The following is a 20,090-nucleotide window of genomic DNA, read 5'->3' as shown; positions in this document are numbered from 1 at the left end:
CCCCTTTCCCCTTACCTCACTCACCTGTTGCTCACCAAGTCCCGTTGATCCTTTTTCTTTCCCCAGGCTGTCCACTTCTCCTCCTCCCCACACCATGATCCTAATGTATGCCTCCATCATCTCTTACTTAGAGTCTTGTGATTGGGCTCCCTGCCTCCAGTCACATGCCTTTCCAAACCATTTTCCATGCTAGGACAGAATTTTCCCTCAAATATGATGATATCATGTTCCTGCTATAAGCCGTTGACTTACTTGTCGTTTTCCTTAGGATGAAATTCAAACTCCTTGACATGACCTGTGACTGCAGTTTTGTCTTGGCCTTGAGTCCAGTGTGTGAGCCTATGGGACCCTCAGTCCCCTCGTCTGCAAGCAGGGATCATGACAGTACCTCCCTCACAGAGTGTGTATGTGGAACACATAGGGTGACCGTAAGGCGCCTAGTATAGTGTCTCACAGGTGGTCAAGGCTCGGTAGCATGTGTACTTTCCCACTTATCATCAGAAACAGGCACAGCCTCTTGGCACCAGGAAAGGTGATGACATAGCTTCTGTTCCTCTCTTTAACGAACTCCACTTTATGTCCAATGACAACCCTGTGTGGTGAGGATTAAAGCTCATTTTTGTGCTTCTTCCCTCAAGAGCACCCCATGGAACCCTCACTACTCATGCAGTAATCTGTAGAGGGGTGCTGAGCTGGTGTTCACTGGAAAACCTCTCCACTGTCCCAGGGAGGGCTGTTGACGGGGCCAGGCCCTGGTGCATCCTGGGAGGATCGGTGTGCCCTCCACTGCCCTGTGACCCACCCTGTGATGCTTGAGCTCTTCAGTCCTCACTTGCTCACCCACACACTCTGTTCCAGCTCGGCTACTTTCCTCATCGGCACCTCAGGTCCCCTTTTCTTCTCTGCAGACCAAACTGTACATTGTTTCTTTCATTTCTATCCTCTTCAGTTAATGGACCTGAACCCTGGTTTTTCTAATCTCATCTCATTATCCTGAATAAATCCTCCAGGCAAATTTACTGCCTCTAGGGTTGTGTAGCAGAGTGAGGTGACTTTTTTTTCTTCTCTGCCTACTCTTGTGGCCCCTGGGACCCTTTGTGGACGACAGCTGCAGAAACGATCCGTCACTGATTATTGTGGACTCACTACAACACAGTCACGGGAAATGTTTAAGATTTAGAGATGTCCAAGCAGGTCATGCATGACCGTCTGCCCTGGGATCTTTGGGTTTATATTCTGAAGGACTCTGGAACTCTAAATGTAGGCTTCTTGCCACAGTAAACCCCACCAGGAGTACTCATAACTATATTATCTAGAAGACTGTAAAATTTTGAAAAGATTATACCTAGGATTTGTCTCAGCTGTTTAAATCAAAGATCTTTATTTTCGGTTTCTTTTTAGACAAAGCTCTTATAAGAATCACAGATGAAAGATCACACATGAATCAAATTTTCCTCTCAATAACAAAATTATACATTCAATAATTTTTAAAAAATCAGTTTTCAAGACCCAGATAGCTGGGAAAATGCTGCTGGGGTTTTTATGGTCTATCACAGAATGTTCTAAATCAATTACGGGGATACCATCGATCTCGGCTGTGTTATTTCCCACTGTGAGAAAAAGAGCCCTGTTTTATGAAACATGCTTATTTTAGAAAATTGGCAGTAACTGGCTTTGAAGGAAAGTTGGTTACGCTGGAGCTGCGGCTGAAAGCACGGCTCCCTCCTGCCTGCCTCAGTGGGCACTGAAGCATCCATCCCGGAAGCGCTGGCTCTGTGAGTGACTCATGTCTTCACGAGCCAGACCTCATTGCGACGTCCATAGGGCTTCATGGGAGGGTCATACCCAGTGCAGAAGTAGACGTCACTCCGGTAGGTGGCCGTGCCCTCTAGGGCGGTGCGCAGCTGGGCAGCTTGAGCTACATAGTCAGCTTCCTTGGCATAACCCCCAAACTGCCTGAGGGTTCAAGAACAAGGGGCTAGTTAAGGACACAGTCTCCCAGAAGGTGGGGGAATCTTTCAAAAAAGAAGTCACTCACCACGCTTATGACAAGTGTACTATAGCAGTAAGATTGTAGAGTGGTACTTCCTAGATGGCTAGGTCTGACCTCTCTGAGCCTCAGATAACATTTGTAAAACTGAGATATGTTTTCTTTCTCTTCCAAGGTTGTTATGGGCATTAAATGCAATAATGGATGTGAAAAACTCTAAGGCAGAGCCTGAACCATATTAGTCTCTGACACTAAATGTGAGCTTCCCGTTCCTCTCTAAATTTTCCTGGAGATGGCAGGTGGAGCTTTCCCGAGGCCATGCCTTCTCCCTATTCTCTAGTTTCCTCCCCTGCTCCTCTCTGCCTTAATCTCCCCAGCTAGGGAAGGAGGAAGGATAAAGGAGAGTTGGGGTAGCACTGTAGCTAATGTCTCTCCTTCTGTAGAGCAGTTCTAATGAGCGAGCACATCACAGCAGTGACAAGTAGCAGCTTTGTTCAAAAACAGAGCCACCAAAGGCAGGGACCTGAGGAAGTCTTGGGAGGGCCCCTATGCAAGCTTTAAGCATGTCCCAAATAAAGAAATCACTTCTAATAAATCCCTTCTACTGTTCAAATCATGAACGCCTTCTTTTTCTAGTAAGTAAAGAGACTTTTGCTAAATCGGGCTTTTCTCCTGATGGCAGAAGGTGGGGATAGGGAAGAAGTAAAGCCTCTCTTTTCAAGAGGATTATTCTCTCCTCACGTCATCTGCCTACGCTCCAAAATTTGTCCTGTGGCCTACCCTAAATATACCACTCTAAATTTGAGTTACACTAAAATCTTTATTAGAGTCAAATACATTCCCATTTCTAATGAGCTGTATGACTCAAAAGTCTGAATCTGCAACAGACCAAGATTAGGCCAAATGCATTATTTTTGGTGGGGTTCTCTGACTCACGCTTTGCCCTTTTATAAGTGGTTTAGTCATGCCCGGCAAGCATTCAGCATGTTGATTACAGGGTTATTGATGTGAAAACACCCAGGATTTCACCTTTAAGAAATTGGTTATTATGATATCTAGACAACAGCTACAAAACATAGACTAGAGCTGAGACCATTTTGGAATAGAGAAGGCTTGCCTCTTCAAATATATTGAAGAAAATTTATAAGGCCGATGAAGAAAGCTGAACTCTAAGTTCATTGAGGCTCAAATGAAAGGAAACTGGGTTAGCAAACAGAGAATGAACAGTATGGAAGTATTTTTCTGGCATTAAAAATCTGCTAGACACGAGAATTATTTTCAAAGAATGTCTACAGATTGAGAACCGCCTGTCTGAAAAGAATCAGATGCTGGATGTGGGAGCAGGTGTTGAGTGCCTTCTCATGCTATGGTACTAAATTGCTGTCTTGTAAAAATGGATAATGTTGGCTCTTTAAGCTGCTGGTTTTTGGAAACACCCAAAGGAGTGGTTCTCCAATATCTTCAATCATCAGTTGGAGGCAAAATGGCTAGCTGTTCATTCAACTCGTACGTCTGCCACTTTCTAGCTCTTGTGCTTGGCCAAATACTTTACTTTCTCTAATCTTCAGGTCCTCTATCTGTGAAACAGGAATGATAGCATCACTCTCAGAAGGCTGTTGTAAAGATTAAAGGAGAAAAGACAGTGCAAACTGCTTAAGCAGTGCCTGTTACATAGTAAGCTCACACGAAACAGAAGCTATTATTGTTATTTCACAATTCCCTTGGAAGAGCCATTCAATTCCCTGATCCCGAGGGGAGGGACATGATGGTAGTCTAAAGTAGCATCAGGAACACAGATGAGAGAGCCTAATAGTAAAGAACTGGCTCAGTTAGCAATCTCACCTTCTCAATGAGGCCTACTCTCAAAACCCTGTTCAGTCTTATAAACCCTCTACCCTTCCCTGCCTTCTTCCTTTGACCTACTTTTTCTTATTGTGTTCATTGCTATGGTCTGAGTTCCCTATTAGAATACAGGCTCTATGAGGGCAGGGATCTTTGTCACTTTTTGATCACTGGTGTATCCTGAGCACAATAACACAGTGTCTGACACATCTTAGACCCCTTGGCTAAATGAACAATTCTGGGATAAACAGTAAAAGTTACTATTTTCAGGCTGATAGACCTAAAGGTGATAGCACTTGAGTCTGTCCTCATGTTCATGCACTCATATAATAAACACCTGAAGCACACACTAAGACAGCGGCGAGAATGCAGACAGGAAAAGTGATTGACTGGAGTCATAGTGCAAAGGGCCTTGCATGCCATGCGAAGGACTTTGAACCTGATCCCAGATGCAAAGGTGGACTTATGAAGGGGTTTTAAAGTAAGGGACCAACATGATCAGATTGTAATTTGGAGAGAGACCTCTGGTGGCAGTGGACAGGCGGGGAAAATGGAGTCATTGGAGGCCAAGGACCGGCCAAGTGTGAGATGACAAAGGCCTGGACGAAGGCAAATTTGAGAGGTGGCTGGCTGTGAAGGAAAAGTTGGCGGATGGGGGGGTGGAGTGGGCCAGAGGAGGCGAGGGGCGGAGTTGGGCACTCTTCAGGGCTTCCAGTTAAGCCTCTGGATAGACTGATGCCACTAGCCAGATTAGGGGTTCCAGGCTGAAGAGTTACTGGTCAGGAGGGGTGGGGAGGGTTAATGATTTGGTTTGCGTCATGTCGATATGAAGTTGTCTCTGTGAAATACATTCATGCAACAATTGTTGTGTACCTAAGAGTGTGTCAGCACTGTGAAAATCTCCTTAGACATGGGAAAGAACTGGAGTCAGAGATATGGATTTGGGAAAGAGGTGAGTCAAAAGACAGAAATTTGGGAGTCACCAGTGTGTAGGTGCTGGCTATAATTGTGGTGAAGAGGGAGACCAGGCATAGATGGGGAGCAAACAGAGGATCAGATGACTTTTGGGAATGCTAGTTCCCAAGTGGTGGTGAAGGAAGAGGACTTGGCAAAGGACCCTTAGAAGGAGTTGTCTGAGGGGTACAAAGAGACCAGCAGAGAGTGATATGGAGAATGTCATCATTCAGGGATTCCCAAATTCATTACTGGAAAAAAACTCCAATTATTTATATTTATTCCTAGGCTGACTGAGATGCTGGTAATGAGAATAAAAATTCCCCTATCACTTTATTAGGGATGTCTTCTACTAGAAAAAAAAGCAAAGCGGGTAGGCTAGGGAGTAGATACGCATGTTCTCCTTCCTGCCAATCTCACCGACTTACCCTAACCCATTCTCACAACTGCACGAACAAGCCAGAAGACCTAACCTTACCAGGCACAGAACCCCAATATGTAAAGAAAGCCCAGCTCTGGCTTGTGTTCCGGGACAAGCTGCCTCATTCTTCCCCACCTCAGCTTCCAAGCTGTGCACGGAGGATAACAACACTGTGCCCACAGCACGGGTGAATATGAGTTAAGGAATGCTCGCAAAGCGCCTTGAGCTCCTCAAAGGAAATAAACATGAAGTCTATACATTATTTTTGTATGCCTGTTAACAAGTCTCTAAGTCTCCATCTTCAAAGAAGCTCTCCTCTGGGGCACTGTATTTTATCTCGCCCAACGTCAGAGCTCAGCATTCCTAACAAAGATTTTTGGTAACCATGGGAACCAAGGAAGGACGCACACGCCTTAGATTCCAGAAACACAAAAAGGACTGACTACAAAGGGCTGGAGGAGTTGGAAAAGAGGGGTGACACAGGCATCAATGAGGGAGGTTAACAGAGGCTTTGGTCCAAGGGAGCAAAACATCCTAATGTGCTATCTTTCAGGGAGTGTCTGGTGCAGGCAGGCAGTGAGGGAAAAAGAAATGCAATGACTCAGAGCCTGACAATCCGACTTGGTCTAAAACTTTAACAATCAACAAGTCAACAGATTTGTGGATTCTGCTATGGCTGTGCTCTGTGTGGGGCTCAAGAAGTATAAGACTAGGAGCTGACAATCTCATGTCTACAGGGAAGAGGCTTAACACCATAAGGCACTTCTTTCCATCAAGTTGAGCCAAGCTGATTGAGTTGAGTGTCACTGAGCACAAAATGCAAGCTAGATGCCACAGAGCTGTAAAGGTGATAAAGACATCTTTCTACCCTTGCGAGGTCTAACTGTAGTGGTTGGGACAGAAAGACATAAAATGATATGGGCAGAAGGTACTAGAATGGCATAAAAGGCACAAACAGAATGCTCTGGGGGCGTGCAGTAGGGAATGACTAATTCTGACTTAGAATGCAAAGGGAAGGCATTGGGGAGGACATGACATTAAACAATTATTAATTGAGCATCTCTTCTTGATGCTGGCAATGAACGATAGGACAAAGATTCCTGTTCTCCCAGAGTTTCCAATAAGCAGAGACTGGGGAGAATGTTCGAGAGGAGCTGGGTGGGTGTGAGTGGAGGTATGGAAGTGGACGTTATGTGTGTGTTGGGGCAGGGGTTGGGAGGTGAGGGTGGGATGCTCTGAGATCAGGGTGACAGCGGACTGGGGCTATGCAGTAAATGCCACAGCGAGGCATTTTTACTAGGCTTCACGGCATAGTTAAGTATTTGGGAACCCAACCCAAAGTCTACCCATCCCCCTACTCATAGGGAAGGAGCATTTTATTACTAGCTTGGGCTTTGGTCCCAGCCTTAATGTGCACCTAGGTCAGAGGCAGGCTGAGATCCACAACCAGAGCTGAACAGCAGGGGGATGTGGTGTGATTGGTCCTGTGCTTTCAGGCTGGCTATGACAAAAGGACAATTTAGAAGTGGCAGAGGTGGGAGAACTAGAAACAATCAGGAGGGTCTGGCAAAAGTTCAGGCAAGAGGTGATAAAGACCTGTGGCAGTGTAGATGGAAGGGAGGAGGCCGCTAGGAGGTGACCAGGACTTGGCCAATAATTCAGTGTGGGATGTGAGGAAGTCGGGATGACATCTGAACAGGGTGCCCGATGAGGATGGAGGGGACCTTCAGTAAGATGGAGAACACGGGAGGTCAGATCAGGGGAAGAAATCCGAGTCCCATTTTGGACGTGCTGATTTGGGATAGAGCTGAGGAGGTTTATACAGTGATGCCTCCCAGCGAGCTGGAAATGTAAGGCTGGTGCTTGGGAGAGAAGGCAGCACTAGCCCTGCTGAAGGGCTCATCTGCTCAGAAATGGTGACTGATGCCCCTTCCAGGCGCCAGTCTGTAAAAGACTGGTGGGACAACTGACAGCTCTGGGGGAAATGAGTGGTGGTTAATGGTGCTTTAGAGAGAGAATCTCATCCTTGGCAGGGCTCTTAGAGGTGAGGTGGCTTACACAGCAGAGATACTCAATAAACATCTGTCAAATTGAATCAAACTTCCCACTTAGTACAAACATTACATAACACAATTGTTGTACGTCTGTCCACATGGTACTTAAATTACTCCAGGGCAAGGAGTTCATTATCTCATCATCTGTCAGTTTTACTACTAGACACCTTATGCCAGAATGTTTTTATGTTTGAGTAGAAATATGCTTCCCTATAATTTCAATCCACAAATACCAGTTCTTATCTCTGGAACAATAGTCCTGAAGTATCTTAAGACATTTGTTTTTTGTGTGTTTTTTTTTCCCCACTCAAATGTTTTCCCCACTTTAAGGAGCAGGCACTTTGCTCAGTCCCTGCTATATTTCAGCACCTAAGACAATTCCTGGTACAGAGTAAGTGAAAAATGAATATGTGATTTTTTTTAATGAATGAAGGAAGGAATGAATAACTGTGTAAATGCCCTTGCCTTAGTCTTCATGAAGAGTCTGATGAATGATAAGACATTCAAGGAAGCTGGGCAGAGGTCAGGTTGTAGAGTTACTGACAGAAGGGTGACAAGTTGAAGGACAGGAAGGGACCAAATCTTCAGGGAAGAGGGCAAGAAAAGAGAAACACAGGGAAGGCAAGGACCAAGATGCCAGACCCTCACAACATCATAATTTCTATTTTGCAGTTGGGAAAACTAAAGCTCAGAGAGCTCACGGTTATAAAACTCATAATTACTAGAGCGGAGGTTTAAACTCAAGAGTATCCATAGTAACTTGACCCTTTTGTTAATTCTGAGAAAATGTTATCTAATTCTCAGAGGACGGTGAAGTCAAGACGTAGAGAGCATTTTCTGAGTAGACTCAGACACATTTAGCAGTGAGGCGTTCACAGCTATCGTTTCATCCTCACGACAACCCCATGGGCTCAGTCCTCTTTCCCTCGCTGTAAACATGAGGAGACTGAGGCACAGAGAGGCTCAGCAACAAGCCACAGGTCCCAGCCACTAAGCAGTAGACCTGGGCCTGGAGCATAGGTCGCCCTGACAATGAACTGAGTGTTTCCAACTCCTTCCTTCCTGGCCAGACATTTCATTAAAACTGTCAGTTTCTTTAAAGCCAACAAACCTCTTCTGCAGCTGGTACCTGTTGAGAACTCAGTGCTGAAATGGGCAGAGGAGGCTGAGCTCTAACCTACGTGGTCGTTAGAGACCGCGCTGTGGGGACAGAGTACTGGAATGTGGCCACTCACCTAAGTGTGACGAAAATTCTACTGCCTCTTGTGAAAATAAAAATATTCTGATAGTGTTACTTTTTCAGAGCCTTCTATTCATTTAAAGAGCACTTGTAATGAATACTGCGAATAAATGTATGTGTGGCTAAGTGTACACTCCCTTTGTGAACATCCTTCACAAAGTCATAGAAAAGAAAGAGTGGATTAAGAAGGCAAGGCTTTCCTTTTAGAATTAATTTTGTCATCTAATGGGTGTATTAGAAACAGTGCTTTTGCGTTACCTCATTCACTCCACCTTCCGCAGTCAGGTACTTTTAAGCGCACACTTGACTGCAGTGACACCCAGTGGCTAGTGTGGGAATGATCGTAGGCTAACTTAGGACCATATCTTAGGTTAAAAAAATTCACCGAGACAAGTTGGACACTATATTTGTCACTTTCATCTGTTTAGAGTTCAGAGAATTAAAAGAAAAATTCTACAGACCTGGCTTTGACTGTACCTTTTACTAGATATCCTTTCCCACCATAAGGGTTCCTTAGAGAAGTGGCTAATTCCAGCTATAGATGACAATCGGACAAATGTCAAAAGGTGCTTGAAACATACCATAAAGCAAGAAAGCCACCAGAGTCATGTCAAAAGGACTAAGAAACCAACTTAAAAAGGCTCCTACTGGCCAAAGATGGGACAATTTGAGCATCAATTAGAATAATAACCACAAAGAATCAAAATATACCAATTATCTTTAAATTCAGATGTTTATTTGATACTTAAAAAACAGATCAGCACTACCTCACCTTTGGAGAATGTTAAAAAATGGAATCATTATTTCGAAAACTGATTAATAAACGGGAGGTATCAAGCTAAAGAAAAAGTTTTCTCTATGACTCTATCTCAGGGGAACCAAATAGTAAATGAGGGGAAGTTTCTCCTTATCGAAGTGTCCCAGCTAATAAATGAAGAAGGAAAATAGAGATAATTATTATTTTACAACTTCTAATGAAACAAGGCAGCTAGGTGAGGGTTATATCTATGGCCACAAACATCAGGAAACCAGGCAAACAGACGTTATGAGTTTTTGATGGAGGAACACAACATCACCTATGAAATATCGTTGCAAAAAACCTCAAACTTGAATCTGATCATGCTTCTAGTTCCAACTGCAAATATACAGGCAATACAGGGGGCAGAGGAACACGTTAAAACGCCACAGAAAGGCAATCAGCAAAAACCAAACTATGGGAAACCATAGGACAAATGATCCATAAATAGCAAGAAAAAATGAAAAGGTGTGGTGGTGAGGAAAGCTACAGATTAATAAAAGCTTAAAGCATACACCAATCAATTGCAATGGATGGATCTTATTTGGATCCATATTCAAACAAACCATAAAAATAAATTATGAGATAATAGAAGAAATCTGAACATTGGATGTTTTATATTATTATAACAATGATTACTGTTAAAACTTTAAGAGTAATAAACTATTATGATTATTATATCTTTAAAAAGTCTTTAGCAATCACACTGAAAAATTTATAAATGAAATAATATAATATCTGGAATTCATCTAAAATTAATCCAGGGTAGAAACTAAGTGGAGTTTGTGAGGGTATACACGACACAAAATTGGCCTTGAGTTAATTATCATTGAAGGTGAATGATGGGTGCATAAGGTTTAATTATCTTATTCTCACTATTTTGTCACCGGCTGGAAAATTTCTATACTAAAAAGTTAAATAAAAGATAAAAAAAACTTGTACCAACTCATTATCCTGAGTCTGGTAATACAAATGATTAAAAACTAGCTCCATCTGCTTGAGGTCATATGAACTAATTTAATCATGTCAACCCCATTCCTTATGAAATAAGAAGGGGCAAAGGGAAAGAATAATTACTTAAACCTATGACAGATCATAAACATTAAGTAATTTATAACTAGTGTCTTAGTAAATACTGAAAGATACTCTAACAATAATCCTATGAGGTGGGATATCATTAGCACTTAATAGATGGAGAAACTAAGTCTTAAGGAGGCTGAGTAACTTCCCAAGCATCATCCTGGGATTCAAACTAAAATATACTTGTTCATTACATTATACCTCCCAAGGCACAGGAAAGAGAATGAAAAGATGGAGCAGGAACTAGGGTGAGACAACTGAGAGACCTAGGATGCAAGATTTGAGGAGGTGCTCGCTTGCAGTGCCAATCCTATATTTGGAAAACTGTGTATCTCCTTAAATTGTGCACCAGAGGTACCTCACTTCCCCGCCCCTAGTCCCTTCCCTGAAAGAACATACTTTTTAAGTAGAGTTTGCTTTCTCTGCAGCCTCCAGAAAGTATGAATGACGGCTGGAGAAGAGTTGGAGTCTCCAGCGCTCGCTGCCTATCTGCAGTGCACTCACTGTCCCCTGGAGGGCGCTGGGTCGCCTGGCCTAGGACGGCCCATAGCAGTCAAGCTTACATCATCAGCATGCGTTAGCTCCAGAGGAAGCTGCGCCCTCAGGTGAGGAGTTGGAGCAAGGCAGGCAAATAACTAATTGTGGAGGCCCTGGGAGTAGAATAAAAAACTCTGGTGCAAGATTATTTGTATATTTATTTTTCATGAGGTTATTCCAGAGCAGAACCAAACTCCAACCTATGGTTACTCTGGCAAAGCTCCTGGTAGTAGCCCCTGGGGTCTGCCTATATATGGTTTGGTGCCCATCACATGATAGGATGTAAACAATGGGGAGTCATTGATTATCTAGAAGAGACTTGGTTTCTGAGGGGAGGTTGGGCCCTAAAGAATAAATACATGTAACCACTTGTACCTGTTATTCTCTACAGTCAAAGGAACATGACCACAGATGAGGCCCTGGAAACAGGACTAGAATAATAATAGGAAGTATGTATGCTCTGCTCAAAGGACCATAGATCATGAGCAACTAAGGCCCTCCTGGCATGCAAGGGGAATGCGAGGTTCCCTGCCCTTTGTGCTTCCTATGTATTTATGACCTCAAACTACAGCTTAGCTAAGCTTTTCTCTGAGTCTTCCAGAAACCTGCTGTGGCTAATGTAAGTGTTCAGCTAAAGCCAAAGGGATATTATCTATGTCCATATCAATTTGTCAACTGACAAAGGCATTTACTCAGATACAAAACAAACGTTTGTGTGCTGTAGGCTGAAGAAATCTAAGTGAGAAACTGTCAGGACTCAGTATTTCTTAATTAATCAACAATATATATTTAGAAAGCAAAACTAAGAAATCCACTTACAATTGCATTAAAAAATATGTAGGAATAAATTTAACCAAGGTGAAAGACATGTACATTCAAAACTATAAGACATTAATGAAGGAAGTTGAAGTAGATACAAATAAATGGAAAGATAATCCATGTAATCATTAATATTGCTAAAATGTCCATATCACCTAAAGAAACCTACAGATTAATGTCAAAATTCCAATTTAATTTTTCACAGAAATAGAAAAACAATCTTAAAATTTGTATGGAACCAGAAAAGACCCCAAATAACCAAAGAAATCTTGAGAAGGAACAAAGCTGGAGGCATCACATTTCCTAATTTCAAATGATATTATAAACCTATTGTAATCAAAATAGTATGGTATCGGCATAAAAATGGACACATAGATCAATGAAACAAAATAGAGAGCCCAGAAATAAACCCATGCATACCTGGTCAACTAATTTACAACAAAGGAGCCAAGAACATACAATGAGGATAGGATAGTCTCTTCGATAAATGGTGCTGAGAAAACTGGACAGCTACATGCAAAAGACAGAAACCGGCTCCCTATCTTACACCACACACAAAAATCAGCTCAAAATAGAGTAAAGACTAGTACATTAGATCTGAAACCATAAAATTCCTAGGAGAAAACACAGGCAGTAAGCTCCATGACATCAGTTTTAGCAATGATTTTTTTGTATTTGACACCAAAACCAAAGAAAATGAAAGCCAAAATAAACAAGTGGGACTACATTAAACTAAAAATCTTCTGCACAGCAAAGGAAAACCATCAACAAAATGAAAAGACAACCTACCAAATGAGAGGAAATGTTTGCAAATCTGATAAGGGGTTAAATTGATAAGGGGCAAATCTGCCATGGGGTTAATATCCAAATATATGAAGAACTCATACAACTCAATAGCAAAAAATTTGAACCGATTAAAAAATGGGCAGAGGATCTGAATAGACATTTTTCCAAAAAGACATACAAATGACCAATGGGTACATGAAAAGGTGTTCAGCATCAGTAATCATCAGGGAAATGCAAATGAAAGCCACAATGAGCTAACACCTCATACCTATTAGAATGACTACTATCAAAAAGAGAAGAAATAACAAGTGTTAGTGAAGATGTGGAGAAAAGGAAAACCTTGTACACTGTTGATGGGAATATAAATTGGTACAACCGCTGTGGAAAACAGTATGGTGGTTCCTAAAAAATTAAAATGGAAATACCATATGACCCAGCAATTCCGCTTCTGAGTATCTATCCGAAGGAAATAAAATACTACCTGGAAGTGATATCTGCACCCCCATGTTCACTACGGCTTTATTTATAATGGCTAAGACATGGAACAACCTAAGAGACTATCTACAGATGAACTGATAAGATGTCATATATATTTGTGTGTGTGTGTGTGTGTGTGTGTGTGTGTGTATACACACATATGTACATATACACATATACATATTTGTGTGTATATATATATATGAATATTGTATTTATATATAATGGGATATTGTACAGCCATTAAAAAAAGGAAATCTTGCCGTTTAATGATGTGGATGGACCTGAGGGAATTATGCTAAGTAAAATAAGAGAAAGGCAAATACTGTATGGTCTCACCTATATGTGGCATTAAAAAAAAAAAAAATGAAGTCATAGATACAGAGAACAGATTGGTAGTTGCCAGAGGTGGTGGGTGAGAGAAATGGGTGAAAGTGGTCAAAAGGTACAAACTTCCAGCTATAACATAAATTAGTTCTGGGGATGTAATGTACAGCAAAGTGACTACAGTTAACGGTACTATATTGTATGTTTGAAAGTAACTAAGGGAGAAGGCCTTAGAAGTTCTCATCTTAAAAAAATTCGTAACTATGCCAGGTGATGGATGTTAACTAAACTTATTGTGGTGATCATTTCATAATATACATATATATATTGATATATATATATTAATATATATATATTATATTGTGTGCCCTAAACTAATACAATGTTATATGTCAATTATATCTCAAGAGGACTGAAAATAAATAAATAAAGGTAATCCAAATGCTCATTGCAGATGGTTCAAGGAGTGGTTACAGAAATCAAGGGGGCTACCCTTGGGTACCTAAAGAATCGTCCCCTTACGTGGAATAGACAGTGATGCTGTCCCTCTCCTCGATCTTAATGCTGTCATCACTGGGGACTGGTGGGTTGCTCTGAAACTGGTTTGGTATCCGGAACCAGACTTTCAGTTTCTTCTGCAGGGAGCCGTCGTCACTGGGGAACACGGCAAAGGAGATGGGAACTGTCATTCCCATCCCGATTCCTGAAAACAGAAAAGCCCATAGAGAGAGGTGGTTATGAGAGACGGGACTTGCTCAGGCCCGTGGAAGATCTGTTAGTCTCATTCTTCTTCCAAGACAATATTTTGTTCGTGAAACTAATTATAAACATTTGAATCGTTAAAAATATAGTCAGACACACAAAACCCCTCCAATTTGCATATACTGGAGGTAAGAGTGTAGTGTTTCAACTATATACATCAAGACTGTACATATATCAGTATCTAATTAACTTCCTATCCAAATATCCATTTTAAGGAAATACTCAAAATACAGAAAAGGCTATATAGGTAATTGTATATTCATTGCTGCAGAATTTATAATTGTGAGAAACTAGGAGCCATATAAATAGGCTCAAAATAGAAATACGTCTAAGAAAATTACAGGCACATGATGCAATATAATGTAGGTAGTAATAATTATACTGAAAAAGACTATTTAGCAACAGTGGGAAATGGTTATGAAATAAGTAACAGAAGCAGGATATACAATGGCACAAACACTATGATTATGTTTTAAAAGCCTATTAAAAAGCCCTAAAGAAATATGTTCAAAAGACAACAATAATTATACTAGAAAAGATGGATGAGGGGTGCTGTTATGTTGTTTTAAAAATTTTCTTTAATGAGTTTTATACTTTTTACACCTATTTTCTTCTAAAAAAAAATCTTATGGCAGTGTTAAGAAGGAGAAGATTTCTTCTTGACTTCCTACTGGTCAACTTATTGTCTAAGGCCTGATCACTTTGGTCCTAGTAAATGTTACTAAGATTAATACCAGTTTCTAACTTTCTCAATTATCAGCTTGAAAACTATCCTAAAAATTAAACACAATATCTCTTTTTCCACCTTGCTTTCTGACCCATTTTGGGTTTGCAGTGATTCCAAAGTATAAATTAGAGAGCTTAACAGTGAAATTCATATCTAAATACGGTTTACATGCTAACGGGTATACTGAAACTTCAGGCCTATCATTTTAAAAATAAGGAAGCAGCCAGCATGGACTGCCAAGTTTTTTAAGAGTGTGACAGCCTGAGAATTCTCAGACCCTTCATGTGCCAGAACAGAGCCAGGGACCTGCTACACTCATTACTCACTGAACCTCAGTACGCCACAGAATCTGAGCTACCAGGGGATGGACTCTGGAGATTGTCAGCCTCAGAGTGGAGGTCTCAGGTCAGAGGTTGGCCTTCACTCTGTGCCTTGGCTTACTGTAGGCACAATTCACCCAGTCCACCCATCCAAAGACAAAATAAGTAGGGTAAAAAAACCAAAAACAACAAAACAAAAAAACAACACCCAGTATATATCTCCAGATCTGGGAGAAACACATGAACTCACTGATATTGAGCAGAGATAGAATAGTGAGGGGTAGGCTGGGCTGAAGTCAGTGTGGTCTCCCCAAGCTTCCTTGTTCATGTAGCACAGTAAGTTCATATGCCACTATAATATGTAGTGACAAGTGCCTTGTGGTCCCTTCCTTGTGTTTTCCACGATGAAGCGAGACCATGCAAGGCTCACCTCTGAGACCAGAACCACATCCTTCAGGGATACTCACCCTTGTCATTGGTGCCTCCCACGTACTTCATGACTTTGGGCATTGCTTCCCGTAAAGCCTCATCCACAGGCTTATCTGTCACCTCCACTGTGGCAAACCTCCCGCCTTCACAGGCCCTTTCCTCATATGATACTTCTTCCTAGAGACAGAGAATACATAAGGCTTAAGAGATATAAAGTAGCAATCTGTATGTTCTAGAAGCAGGAATAGTCCAGCTACAAGAAGCGCAAACTAATAAGAAACTCTCTGTAATGAGCTTGGGTAGGGTGACAGGGTAGAAGAGACAGGCCTGAATGTGAAGGGCCATGAGAACTAGATTCTGGGATGTCTTACAAATGCAGACAGCAGAAAAACTTCATATATCCAATATTCTCAGAGAAAGAGAAGAAGACATTGCCTCTCAAATTAGCAAAAGCACCCCCAGAATGCTATAAAAAGAGAATGTTCGGAGATCAAAAAGCTCTTGGAAATTAAAACTATAACAGAATACAAAAAATTCAGTAGAAGTCAAATCAAAGGAAATCTTCCAGTTCGACTAATTTTTTTGTGATCTAAATGTAGGCTTTTGCAAGTGTGTCTGAGTCTTAAGTGGGAGGGAGCCCCAGAAAAGAGTTCTGGGGAATGGTAAGGTTATCTGTGCTCTCAGCCTGTTCCTCAGGCTCACAGTCCACAGCAAGAAGAGAAAGGCTGCCAAGAAAGGAATCAGTATGGTTCAGAGAGCAAAGGCCCCCATGATAAGTCTACTATCCTTTAAGGCTTAACTCCATCCCCTCATCCTGAGTGACCCTTCCTTCCTGTGAACTCTGAAGGCAGAAAACTCTAGAACTAGAAGGGCCCTTACATATCTGTCAGTTCACCTGTCTCCTATTACAGATGAGCAAACTGTCCATTGTGCAGCTGGACACATGGGACTGGAGTTAAGCAAAAGACTGGCATAGGGGATACATTTGGGAGTCATCAGCATAGGGGATACATTTAGGTAACTAAAGCTGCAAATGTGGTTGAGATTGCCCAGAGAATGTATACAGAACACTCTATATAAATCTAATCCTGTCAATTAATCCCCTGCCTAAAACTCTTCATTCACCAAGTTCTTAACCTATATTTGATGATCGAGGGACCACCTACCTTCTACCTATTTGCCAGCCACACCCAAAGCACCTCCTCACTGGCCTTCTGCTATTTCTTTTAATGCTAGTCATTCTCACCTCAGAGGTCTGTACCTGCCACTTCCTCTGCCTGGAGTATTCTTTTCCTATCTTTGCCTGATGAACCGATACTCATTTAACACATCACAACCTAAAAGTCACTTCCTAAGAGAGGATCCCAATTTAAAACAGGTTCCCAATGATATTTTTTATAGGCCCTTGAACTTTCACATCGTAATACTTACTGTAATTATAACTGAATGATAATGTTTTTAACTTCCATCTGCAACCATAAGTGCCATGGGGTCAGAGATTGTCTATATTGTTTACCACTGTATCTCTTAGCATCTAGTAGTAACATGTCTTCTATATAGAAGGCACTTTATACGTATTTGAGGGAAAGGAGGCCACAAAGTGAAACCTGGTTTTCCTCTAATGACAGTAAATAGAATAACCATAGCTGGGTGGAGAGAAGAGAACCTAGTCTATTTATATTTATCCTGGAAAAAAAGCTGGTCATAATGTCTTCAGCTGGTTCTACAGCAGGTACCACCTGTTTTCACAGCATCTGTATCCAGACCCTCATTTGAACCACTGGAGCATGATGAAAATTTAGGTTTGAGAGATGGATGTTATAAAATTATTCTAGTTCTCTAGGGAGCCGAATTTAAATAGAGTTCTCTCTGTTTCTGAAAAAAATAAAGTATCGAAGTTAATGCTGTTGATACATTTGATTTTTCAAATGTAATGTCCTTTAGTACGTTTCTTTGTCTCATGGAACATAATAATCACCCTCCTCTGCCCCATATCCAGCTTGCTTATGCTCATAATCAGTTATGAGAATTTTGGCCTGTGACCACAAACACTAATTTTCAATATTCAGTGGGAACCCTGGTCAAGTTCAAGTCCCAGACAGAGATATTGCAAGAGTGTGTCTTGCTATGAAATTTCCTCTCCAAAGTCAGTTTTTTTCCTTGCCACTTAGGTGGGTATCTATGTTGACTGTGGAAGCCAGCTTTCTCATCAAAAGAAAATATTAATAATAATTATAATAATCTGAGTACTTTCTATGCATCGGGTCTTATTTTAAACATTTTACGTGGATTCATTCATTCAATTCCTCCAACAACCTTGTGAAGAAGTTAGTGTTTCTATCTCCATTTCCAAATGAAACTGTAGCATAAAATATTAAGTATCTTGGCTTCTCCCTTCCTTCGCTCTCTTATCTCCCATTAGCAACTCCCACCTGGGTGAATCTTGCTGGGAGCCAGCTGACACTGGAGCTTGCGAAATAGATGACAGGGATCTCCATATTGAGACACAGAGAGCAGAACAGGATATGGGTAAGGAAGGAAGGGATCTGAGGGCAAACAGGCAGCAAACCAGTCCAGACCCTCCATTTGCATTCACAATGGTCTGTTAGCCTGAAAACACCAAGTGAGCTGGATTCCTTTACAGAAAGGAAAGCTCTCTGGGAGCTGCTGGTAACATAAATTCTTTAAGTGTTAGGTAAAACAGGGACCCTAGAGATCATTAGTCCGAGTCCACAGACTGACAGGTGCACAGGCTAGATCTGGCCACAGACAGATCCTTTGGCCTGCAGCGTTTACAAACATCGGTAGTCAGTTGCCAACAGTTAAAACTGACATAGTTGTCCTACTCAAAACCACAGCCTCAGTCTTAACATTGCCTATTCCTTCCTCCTCTTCTCTGCTTGTTTTTCTTTGTAGCACGAATCATCATCTAATATGTGATATATTTGACTAATTGATTTGTTCATTAGTCACTAAAGTGTAAGCTCCACAAGGAGAGGAATTTTGTCAGTTTTGTTCACTGCTTTATCCCAGCTGCCTGTATGAGTGCCTGGCACACAGTTGGCACGCAACAACTCGTTATTTATTGAATGAATTAATTTTAAATTGAGAGATTTCACTTGAAGAATCCAAATTTTTTTTGTTCTTAAAAATCTGGCAACCCTGGTTCACATCACTGCATGGAGACAGCTGCCTGAAGCTGCCCTTTATAGATGGGGACCTGAGTTCTCTCCCTGATTTGCCTCAGTTCCCATCTTGCCTTATAGTCTAAAACAGCCAGCTTCACTCATTTCCATTACCTGCCTGGCTGCTTGTAGGCACTTTAATATGCTACTCTTGATCAAGGCTAAACTGCTCATTCTATACCTCAGGAAACAGATACAACAGATATAATGACAAGGCTCTGGCTATAGTTGCTTGAAGAGTCCCGAATCCAGATGAGGGCTTTTGTGACGATCATTGTAATAGGAACCAGAACTTGGCCCCCGAACAACGCAGTCGTTTAATGAATGAGACACTGAGTTGCAAGTTGAGTATATAGCCATGACATGCACAAAGTACCTGTCGGCAAGATTATAATCTAGTGGCAGATTCCTTGTTTTTCAGCGGGCAGACGGCTTTGCCTGGGTTAGCACTGATGTCAATAGGGGGGCGGGAGGGAAGGGGATATAGCAAGTCTGCCCGCCTCACTTACCCTGTATTTTAGGCACCCAACTCTGGGAGTTCTATTGGCCAACAGCCATTTTACAGCCCTGGGCCTTTGCACATGCTCTTTTCTCTGTGCACACATCTCCGAGGCCCCGCTGAAGACACTTCCTATGAGGAAGGCCCATCCTCGCCCCCTGGCAGAATGGATTGCTCCCTCACCTGCGCTCCCGCCTTGCACATTTACCTCTAAGCAGCATGGAATCTTGTTCTTTCAGACTCAGTTCACTAGCAGTTGGGATTTTCTTAAGGACAGCACTTTTTCAGTCCTTTCTGCAATCGGGGTCTCTTGGCAAACTAATGTTCAGAATGTTTGGAATGTTTAAATGAACGAATGCGTTCAACAGGAGTTGTCGATCTCGTCAAGCTGGGATTCTCCCAGCCAATCAACCTCGCTTCTCTGTGTCCCCTCCTCCCAGCAGATCCCTTGGCCTCGCAGCACCGGACCGCTCCTTCCTCCTTCCCAGTCCAAGCGCTGGGCGTTAGAGGGCCATGCCCATGGCAGAAGCCAAAACGCACAATCCGGGGCACATTCCTGTCCCACCTGTCCCTCAGAACCCGCTCGATCAGAGCGCGGTGAGGGCCCCCGCTTCAGGTTCTCGGCAGCCCTGCGGGCCTACCTTGCCCCCTGTGCTCAGGACCTGCCAAGGCCACGTCTCTACACTTCCGAACAGCGAGTTCTTGATCATGCCCAACATGATGTCACCGCGGTGCTCCGGACACACCAGCGGACGCTTGGTGGCAGGGACAGCGGGGGAACCGGGGGCAACCGGGGCGAACCCGCGCTGGCAGCGCGAAAGGGGGCGGCAGGGCTGGGCGCCTCC

General features: G+C 42.3%; 1 protein-coding gene across 1 annotated transcript; it reads right to left on the bottom strand.

The window, feature by feature from the left end:
* Nucleotides 1-1,357: 1,357 nt before the first annotated feature.
* On the bottom strand, nucleotides 1,358-20,085 carry HEBP1 (heme binding protein 1). The gene is made up of 4 exons (XM_016140527.2): nucleotides 19,887-20,085; nucleotides 15,600-15,738; nucleotides 13,846-14,026; nucleotides 1,358-1,956 (listed from the first exon to the last, which is right to left on the bottom strand). Exons 1-4 carry the CDS (start codon nucleotides 19,962-19,964, stop codon nucleotides 1,785-1,787), a joined length of 570 nt encoding a protein of 189 aa, XP_015996013.1. The 5' UTR covers nucleotides 19,965-20,085; the 3' UTR covers nucleotides 1,358-1,784.
* Between the last annotated feature and the right edge of the window lie 5 nt (nucleotides 20,086-20,090).

This window comes from Rousettus aegyptiacus, unplaced genomic scaffold (assembly GCF_014176215.1).
Source record: "Rousettus aegyptiacus isolate mRouAeg1 unplaced genomic scaffold, mRouAeg1.p scaffold_m13_p_2, whole genome shotgun sequence".
Lineage (NCBI taxonomy): Eukaryota > Metazoa > Chordata > Mammalia > Chiroptera > Pteropodidae > Rousettus > Rousettus aegyptiacus.
This window is presented reverse-complemented; position numbering and strand designations above follow the sequence as displayed.

Coding starts and splice junctions, on each gene's coding strand:
- HEBP1 (XM_016140527.2), bottom strand. CDS start 19,964: ATGTTGGGCATGATCAAGAACTCGCTGTTCGGAAGTGTAGAGACGTGG. Junction 15,739..19,886: donor TCCTGAGCACAGGGGGCAAG/GTAGGCCCGCAG, acceptor CTCTGTCTCTAG/GAAGAAGTATCATATGAGGA. Junction 1,957..13,845: donor AGCATCACTGTCTATTCCAC/GTAAGGGGACGA, acceptor TTGAACCCTCAG/GCAGTTTGGGGGTTATGCCA.